At 33.2% G+C, this 10,387-nt stretch overlaps 1 protein-coding gene across 1 annotated transcript; it reads right to left on the reverse strand.

The window, feature by feature from the left end:
* Window positions 1–2,649: 2,649 nt before the first annotated feature.
* LOC132644991 (probable aspartic proteinase GIP2) lies at window positions 2,650–4,186 on the reverse strand. The gene has a single exon (XM_060361691.1). It carries the CDS (start codon window positions 4,138–4,140, stop codon window positions 2,821–2,823), a length of 1,320 nt encoding a protein of 439 aa, XP_060217674.1. The 5' UTR covers window positions 4,141–4,186; the 3' UTR covers window positions 2,650–2,820.
* Window positions 4,187–10,387: the final 6,201 nt, after the last annotated feature.

Genomic DNA, 10,387 nt, shown 5'->3' on the forward strand with positions numbered 1-10,387 from the left:
CTCAGTTATGCCTCGGAATACATAGAAGAGTTTGAACTAACTATTCTAACATGTACACATTCCACTTTCCTGTCTTCAGTTTCTCAGGGAGCGCATTACCATATCCTTGCTCTGGTGACAGTTTAATAATCAGCAAATTAACCAATGGAGGGGAGAGAGATAGATAGAGCACAGAAAACAAGGTAGTTTAATCACCAAGTATTAAGTTGAAACAAACATGCTAGCAATGAGTAAAATGGAGATCATAGCAACATGTAGAGGAATACATTATCCGTAAATCCAAAAAATAGCTGGACATCCCACCTGCATTATCAGAATGCATGCAGATGCTCTTCGAATTTATACCTTTTATTGATCTTTAAGGAAGCAACCTAAGTTGTAAACTTCTTTTTAGGGACAATGTACTATTTAAGTTTTGTTGGGTTTGGGGACAAAGAAATTTCTTAAGCTTGCCCTTGGGAGTTGGAGAAGGCGGGATTAAGTACCAAGATATCTGGGATAACAGTTGGAGTTATCCAGATATAACAGAACCTACTTTATCAACACTGTTGAGTTGACAAAAAGAAGAGAAAAATTTAGCTAAATACAAGCTAGGTAGATGCTAGACATGGTTCTATAGGTCAGTATGCCTCATGGCCTAAACGATAAACCAAACAGGAAATATTAGGAGAAAGGCAGCTCTAATAGTAGGCACTACAAAGAGCACAGTGAAGCTTTGATTTGTTTTTGGGTCTCTATCTCAGATACCTAACATACAAAAAATCATTTTCTTCACAGACTCATAGTTCTAGACTTCTAGTCATTATCCCCACATACACTTTGACTCAGCCCTGATAATTATCAAGTACATAGGTTGGGAGTGTCATCTTCAGATCAACCATCTTCAAATGTGGAATGATGTATGGAGTTGTGAATGGATGTTTGATTCAGGTGTTTTGACAGCTTGGTGTAGCTGCTTTTATTGGTTCTGCCTGAATGCAGATTTTTATAAGTCTGGATTCATGAATTTGATTTGCTATATACTTTGGCTTCTGCAGCTTGGTGCATCTGCTTTTACTTATATGCTTCTATGTTAGGGTATTTTTTTATTTTTATTTTTCAAGAGGCTTTGTGCTTTTGTGGAGTTCGTATTTGGATATAAATATAGTAATGTCTTGTAATTGACACTTTAAAATGATGTGTTGTATCGAGAATAACTTTTAGATTGTTGTTGAAGCTGTCTAATATTAGTTTTTTATGGTATTTGGAAAACCTTTGTTTCCTTGCATTTTAATTGTCTGAATCTAGAATTATTCTTCTGTTATGCCTTTTTCTTCTGCCTTTTGATTAATTTTATTCTAAATTCTTTTTGTAGCCAAGCGATGCGGCGAGCAGACCTGTGTGAGTGAAGATCATTTGGTGGGAGTACTCCGAATAACAACCAATGAAGTTCCGTGCAATTGTGTTAGACAATTAAGTATGGTAGTTGATTCAGTGGATGTAGTGGATCCTTTATGATTACTGGTCGGAGTGGATGTGTTTCATGTTAGTTTTTGGGACTAATGATAATACTGACGTTGGAGTTGATGTGTTTAATGTTAGTTTTTGAGATTAATGATAACTTAATTTATGTTAATGTCAATATGGTTTAATAATATATTGATGTTACTTGATTTTAGTAAGCAATTTGAATAATAAATTGATGCTTCATTATATTAATATATTAGAAAAATCATATCAGGTATCATCAACAATAGCATAAGTGCCAACATCTAGTCAGTTAAAGATACATTTTTCAAACTTGCAGAGGTTGAAAACCCTCGCTAAATAAACGAATTGCGGGGGTTTTAACCCCCAGAATGTTTTTTAATAAGAAATATTAAATAGTCAAGTTTACGAATTACAGAGGTCAAATCCGCCGTTAAATACGTAAACAACCGCCATAATTTTATAGCAGCGGTCGACCAAAAAACCTTCGCAATTTATTTGCGACGAACAGAATTGGGGGGTTTTGAGGACCGCCGTAACAACAGATGACCGCCGCAATATGTGAATTTGAGCCCTGCAAATAGAGCGCTTTTTTGTAGTGGAGAATGATAGAAATAAAATGGAGAGGAAGTTACGGATTTTGTTTTGAAATTAAAGAATACTTTGAGAATAAAAAAAATATAGGGATTAAATAGTAAAATCTTGGTCAAATTAATCTAGTACGTATGAAAAGCCACTAATTAGAGTGAACAATTTGTTGATTTTTGCTGGTTTTATATTATAAATACTTGACATATAGTACCTTTAATATAATGTTTAAAACTACTATTTTATTAAGCTTGTCAAAATAACTTAAAATAAGCTTATAACGCAAGAATCTCCTCTGCGGAATACCATCACTCAAAGCTTTTTAATCCTTTCATAGTAGAAACTCAGAAAAAAATTGTTAATTAAAGTTTGCACTGGTCTTCTTCACCGAATTTGTTCAATCTACATCACCCATTAAATGTGAGATCATGAGGTGTTATGACTACGAAATATGCTAACCAATCGAGATATTTAAACCATAATAATTATAAAGACAAAAGGCCTGGTTGATGAATAAAATGACTATAACCAATTAAAAGGAAAAAATTAAAGTCTCGGGGCTAATCTAAATTTTGGGGAAAAGGCAAAAAGGTCTTAAGAAATGTATATAAATGCATTATCCACACCAAATTTAACAAAGTTGTCAACGCACAAATTACAAGAAATCTTATTCATATAGAGGTCCAATTATTACAAAGTGTTCAAACGGCAAACTTTGAACATTATTAAAATTCACTATAATTAAACAACTTTGGTCCACACAACCTAAGCAATTGAAGTGAAGTTAAAATTGGCACATGTAGTTTGTCGGAAAAGGATTGAAGATGTGAATCCCAATCTTGATCTTGCAATATCAAACTGCAAAAGATTGTTCTCAATTGTGTGTCCTCCAATCACAATAGAAGTTCTTGCATTAACACCACCATCCACAAACCCAAGACACAAAACATTTTCACTAACTTGTACCATTGAGTTTGCTCCAAAAATCCTCCAATAAACATTCTCATTTTGCAAAACAAGATCAATGGATGGCACACCTGGTCCAACTCTTGTACTCGAAATGTTTCTTGAGTCAAAACAAGCCCCGAATGGTGCCACGGGTGAAACCCTTGTGACATTAGCAAGTTCCTTGACAAAGAAATTTATAACAGCATTGTATATTGAAGTCTCCAAGACTGTGTAAGGATTCACTGTGCTAATTTTAGTTCCACCAACGCCTTGATTGTCAATTGACAACAAAGTTGTGTTTATTGGGACAACCTTTTGGTTAATCTTAATAGATTTTACTCCAATGAAGTATTCAGAAGATGGTTGTCCTGAGGAAAAAGCTGAGGCTGTGCTAACTGGATTGATGAAAAGTGGAGTGTATTGAAAATCATTGTTTGAGAATTCCCTATTAGGAAGGAAAAAATAAGGACCATCTCCAAAAAGAACAACACCCTTAGAATTGGTTGAAGAGCTCAAACAAACAGCAAATTTTCTAGGGAAGCTAAATTCAGCTGAGAATTGAGAAGGAAGAGATATTCTTGTTCTTCCAAGACCAGCCATCCCCTTTACACCACTAGCAAGACCTTGCAAAAGAAATGTAGCGCCACAAACAAAGAGAAAATCTTTATCGCTTACATTCCTGCCAGGATTTTTTCCATTAGAAGACTGTACTGATACAATATCAGAAGCTAACTCTCCACTAGTAGCGGTTCTAGTAACTGTGTTATCAGGAAATAGACCACACGTGTTATTATTGCAACCTGGTCTAGGTGGAGAAAAACATTCTCCACAACTGGAAGATTCAGCCAGTGAGCACTGGGCGGAGCGACACCTGGCTGGTTTATACGAGGAGGAGACGTAACCTTGGTCACAATCAACCCACAAAAATTGGCCACCAAGATCAAGAGTTAAACTTACAGGAACAAGAGGTGTTCTTTGGTTAATTTGTGTAAGGTATTGGAGAGTCGAAGCATCTTTTGTGACGGGGAGAATTAGGCCTTTGGGACGGAAAGAAGTTTGGTTTTGGGCTATGGTTGAAGTAATAAAAAGAAGAGAGCACAAGAGAATGGCATGTAAACATGAAGATGAAGAAGCCATGGTTACTATAGAAAAATATTCGATGTGTGATGGTGTCAAAATAGAGAGGAAAAATGAAGTTAATATAGTTGTGAAGGATAAGGAATGGTGATGATGACATTGATTACGTGCAAACTTGGAGCAGCTATGAAAATGAGTGTTATTTGCCAACTCAGCAAAATCCAGAAGCGTAGAGGCTTTGATTTTTGACTTTGTTTCTTTGACTTGACTTGATTTGTCATCTAATAATATACTCTCTCCGTTTTAAATTATGTAAACTCATTTGACTGGGCCATGACATTTAAGAAAGAGTAAAGATTTTTAAAATTTATGGTTCAAAATAAATCTTGAATATTTGTGTGGCCGTAAATTATTTCATAAAGTGAATTTATTTTCAAATTAGAAAAAAAGTTATTCATTTTGATACGGATTAAAAAAAATAGATTCACATAAATTGAAACTGAGGGAGTACTTTTTAAAGTTGTAAGTGAAATTGACAGCTTTATGTGCCTCTCATCAAACCGACATTATCTTTAACATTAATTGCCTGCACCTAATTTACACATCAAGGGATTATATGAAGCTAATTGTTCGGAACGAAACGTAGTTATTATTATTATATGGCTTAATACCCAGATGGACCCTTAAACTTGGCATGTTTTGTAAGATAGGCATATAAACTTATAAGGTGACCAGATAGACACTTAAACTTACTCAAAGTGTATTTTTCAAGTTTTTCAGTTGTTTTGAAAACAAAAACTATATTTTTTAAACACTCACAATTTTCATGGCCAAACAAGCCCTAAATATATCACAAAATATTTTTTTTAAAATGCAAAAATAAGGCAAACGCATATACATGAGACTATAAATGTGCACTTAAACCAATAAATACTCGTTAATCGCAATTTTGCAGCTTTCAATTAACTCGGTTTTTTTTTTACACTTGAATAATAAAAAACAATAACTTTAACCAATAAAAATCCTTAAAAAAAGAAATTTCAAATTAAGAAATTTCTTTTTTTTAAGGATTTTCTTCTCGGCTTTACAGTTTTCTTAATTTGAAATTTCTTTTACACTTGAAATAAGGCAAACGCATATACATGAGACTATAAATGTGCACTTAAACCAATAAATACTCGTTAATCGCAATTTTGCAGCTTTCAATTAACTCGGTTTGTTTTTTACACTTGAATAATAAAAAACAATAACTTTAACCAATAAAAATCCTTAAAAAAAGAAATTTCAAATTAAGAAATTTCTTTTTTTTAAGGATTTTCTTCTCGGCTTTACAGTTTTCTTAATTTGAAATTTCTTTTACACTTGAAATAAGGCAAACGCATATACATGAGACTATAAATGTGCACTTAAACCAATAAATACTCGCTAATCGCAATTTTGCAGCTTTCAATTAACTCGGATTTTTTTTTTTACACTTGAATAATTAAAAAATAATAACTTTAACCAATAAAAATCCTTAAAAAAAGAAATTTCAAATTAAGAAATTTCTAAGTTCAGTATTTCAAGTGTAAAAGAAATTTCAAGTTAAGAAAACTGTAAAGCCGAGAAGAAAATCCTTAAAAAAAAGAAATTTCTTAATTTGAAATTTCTTTTTTTAAGGATTTTTATTGGTTAAAGTTATTGTTTTTTAATTATTCAAGTGTAAAAAAAAACCGAGTTAATTGAAAGCTGCAAAATTGCGATTAGCGAGTATTTATTGGTTTAAGTACACATTTATAGTCTCATGTATATTATGCGTTTGCCTTATTTTTGCATTTTAAAAAAAATATTTTGTGATATATTTAGGGCTTGTTTGGCCATGAAAATTGTGAGTGTTTAAAAAATATAGTTTTTGTTTTCAAAACAACTGAAAAACTTGAAAAATACACTTTGAGTAAGTTTAAGTGTCTATCTGGTCACCTTATAAGTTTATATGTCTATCTTACAAAACATGCCAAGTTTAAGGTCCATCTAGGTATTAAGCCTTATTATATTGTATGCATCAACGAGGGGTCATGCAATTTCTCCATACGTCTATATTGCATCAGATACCTCCTTGCCAGCTTGTAGCCGTTTTCATCATCCCGAACCCAAAAGAAAATTTTAATATTTATTATATTTAAATTTAATATATTGAATATTTTATTATATTTAAATTTAATATATAAAATATATTTTACACCTATAAACTTATTCAGTTCGGTATATTTTTATAAAATTAAAAACCGACCTAATTATTCGGTACGGTTATAAATTTATATAAAAACCGTCGATTTTATTAGAAAAAACCTAAAAATCGGTTTGGTACTGTACGGTACGGTTCGGCCGGTTAAGTCGGTTTCTTGAAAACCATTGGCACCCCTACGAGTTACTTTAGTGGTCATTCGCACTTATGTCCCTATTTTTTGTTTGATCTTTAAATTTTGGCCCTCGTAACATATAACTTTTTTGCAGGCATAAGTTTATATTTTGCATCATAATATCTCACAACTTATGTTATGTATGACTTTTACCTGTAAAGAACTTGTGCCCATTTTGGAGGATCTATAGTGTTTCCACACTTCCCCTTCAGCGTGACTGGAACCCGGACCTACCAGTCGTGGGTGGATGTGTTTTACCAACTGAGCAATGCTCACTTGTTGAACTTATGTCCATTTGAAGGGCAAAACGTGCAATCTCTTTACTTTGGTGCAATTAATTTATTGCAACGGAGGTCGCTAGTTTTTTTTTTTTTTTTTTTTTTCTGTTTATCTTTGATCAGAGACGTGCGTAGTTCAAAAGTTTGAATTCTAAAGCAACTCCAAATAATGGTCTAAAACGACGAAGATATATTTTTAAAATGTATAAAAACAATTGTCGGCCTAGAATTTCAAATGAGATAATCTAGTTAATGGTTAATTAATTGACAGGCTAGTTATCTTAAATACGTATATATATATATATATATATATACTTTTCCTGTACTTCAACTTCTTTTTTTCTTTTTTTCTCAATACGTAATACGTGACGCTTATACAATGTGCTGTGATAAGCAAATCCCCTGAATTTCGCCTTTGAATTCCTTCCCCCCATTTCTAGTGCTTTCTTTTCAGTATAACTTCCCAAGGAAAGATGATTATTTTCTTTGATTAGTTATCTAATTATAAGATGATGACAGTAGTTAGCGAGGGAAATGTCTATCCTGTTGTCAATGTTGTGGATGAGAATAAATAAAGGCATCTACAGGAAAATATTTCAATCGCCGCCATCGTCTTAATCCTAAACTCGCATAATATTCAATTGATCTAATAGGAAAAAGAGAGATAAATTTCTACTCATCGCACAATATATGTACAACTTAATTGCGTGTTAGGATTAAGCTAGGTGTATTTGACATTCCTCTAGATGAACACAGTTTTTCAACAGTAATGTATAAATCTTAAGAGCCGCCCAACTCACACCAAGTAATTGTGGATTAATTATAAAAATTAAACAGCTTCCTCTGTGACTACATCTCAACATCAGTTCGGTAGGATTTCGTTAAATTTGACCATGCAAGTAGCTGGGTACCCACTTTTTCTAAATATCTTATCTCTATTTCTGTTATCCAAACGAAATTGTTTACTTTATTACATGGCTTACAATTGGTTGTGGAATTAAACCTCAGTTCTTTGTAAATTGAATCACTCTCGGGTACTATGTTCTATGTTCAATAGTTAAATGATTAAACTACATATTCTTACTAATTACAGGTGATTGCTTCATGATCTTGGAGGAACACATCTTCAGAGAAGCTATTGTATTGATAATTGTCTAAATATGATTATACTAATGATGTTCTTACGGTTCTTTCACGTTTTATTTCAACGCATTTGGGTATATATGACTGTTATGTTACCAATATAGAGGAAAAGAATCACTTTCCATAACGGCTAGTTAATATTACATAAAATTATCCTCTTCAGCGAAAAAACAAAAAATAGTTTTATCTATCCTAATTTATATAACACTCTTTTAAGTTTTGAATCCCTCAAAATGTTGAGTAGTAAAGTGGCTACTAGTTGTAGTGCGCAGTGTACTAGTGAACAGGAAAAGCGAATTGAGATTACTAATGACGGATGCATGGAGGTTGAGGGTAGAACCAGAGGCAGATCCATGATTTTAAGACGGCGGGGGCACCATTATCTTAACATAAACGCCAACAAATTTTTTAATGACGATTGAGGAATAATATCGTGTCGGACCGGTCACTAATAGCGTAGCAGTGGCAAAAATACAAGTAATAAATACAATTTAACACAGTGAAGCAAATGAAATAGATAGCTCAATGGCTAAGGCTGTGAAACATGTGTTGACAATGCAGCTTCGAATCTAGGCGAGCTCATTTAACGCTTATTGTTTTCCTAAAAAAAAGGCTCAGTGCAGGTTCGAATCTGGGCGAGCTCATTTAACGCTTATTGTTTTCCTAAAAATAGGCTCAGACAAATAATTAAAAGTGACATTCGGGTTTGATCCGAGGTGACATCTAAGGGAAGCAGCGGTTGCAAGCAACGTGACTCAAAGACACTTTCGTTTGTTAGAGTGTACAATTAAATATATACTAATTTCTCAAGGTATATAAAAATATTTTTTTCCGAAGCTAACGAGTGCACATGCACTCCCACCCTTCCATGTGGGTTCGCCTCTGGGTAGAACATGTTTGGTGTCATGCCCTTGTCTCCTTCGTAGACTGAAAATGATGGAAATCCCTGATTTTATTAATGGAACTATTTAAATAGTTATTTTTCACCGAAATCCAACGAATATTTACGAGTGTCAACTTATAAATACTACCATTTCTTAGCATACACTAACAGCAAGAATACTAACATAAATTTTTTGAATAAATCTACTGTACGATAAGAATTGAACTTGAAATCTCATGTCTCAACATCTTCGGCACCTTATTAACATCAACCAACTTTCAAAAGTTTTAAGAATTTAAATTCATCTAACTAGTTAAATCTAAATTTCAATCAAATTAACTTTTCAATTAACATTGTAATATATGTTAATATTTTAACAATTTAAAGGCGATTTCGGCTCTGTTGTGCTGCAAATAAATGACCGGTTGCTTCCCAAGGTTTCACAGCACTCTCAAACACTTGCACTGTTGGGTTTTTGAATTTTCCCTTCCTATGTGAATTTGGATTAATAAAACTCAATCTAATTCGGACCAGCCCACTTTTGTCCTAAAATCCACTATATATAGGATCAACTTAGGTCTTATTTTCATAACACAAGAGTGAATTCATAGCAGCCATATAGAGAAAAAAAGTGAGAGAGAAGTGCAGATTTTCATCTAAAAATTATCTGCTACAACAGTCCGCTTCAAACAGCGTTTTCCGATTCGTTAACCTTTCGATCGTTCTCAAATTTGAACTAGGGGTTCTCAACATCTGTTTCTTCGATTTCAATGATAGAGATTGGATTTTGTGGTCTGTAGCTCCAATTTCCGAGTACGAACAGTAGCTCCTTTTTGGGGGTGATTTCTCTCCTTTCTTCACTAGTTTTGGTGCTATCTTTTATGTATTATTACTCTGTATTTAGCGTTGATGTTATAGCCATTTGGAGAACATTGTTGTAACTCTTATTGATTATTAATGGAGTTTTTGTGGGCCAGAGGTCTTGTGGATGTTTCCTCTTCACCTTGAAGGGGTTTTACCAAGTAAATTTGGTGTCTCTTGCGTTCAATTTATTTTTGTTTGCTTTGCTATTTTATTGTTGGTATAGTTGCTGCTCGGATTTCCATTTTTTCTAGTGTTTATTGTTTTCTCTTGTTTCAACTAGTGTGTGAAGTTTTGACTTGGATATTTCCTCTGTTGTTACCTTGTCATGCAATTTGTTTATTGCTTGTTTCTTCCCAACAAAGTGGTATCAAGAGCTTAAGGTTATATTTGGTTGTGTTGATTATCTATTTGAATGATGCAGGCGAATATGAGCGAAATGGTTTGTTTAAATGACGGTAATTACCATATTTGGAAAAGAAAGATGAAAGATCTTCTTTTGTCAAGAAAATGCATTTATGTGTGTTTGCTTCTAAGAAACCCGAGTCTATGAATGATGAGGATTAGGAATTTGAGCACTTACAGGTTTATGGCTATATTAGGCAATGGGTTGAAGATAATGTTTGAAATCATATTGTGAATGAGACAAATGCTAAAAGTTTGTGGGAAAAGCTCGAGACACTTTATGCTTCGAAGACTGGCAATAACAAGTTGTTCCTACTAAAACAATTGATAAATATTAG

This window comes from Lycium barbarum, chromosome 6 (genome assembly GCF_019175385.1).
Source record: "Lycium barbarum isolate Lr01 chromosome 6, ASM1917538v2, whole genome shotgun sequence".
Classification (NCBI taxonomy): Eukaryota; Viridiplantae; Streptophyta; class Magnoliopsida; order Solanales; family Solanaceae; genus Lycium; species Lycium barbarum.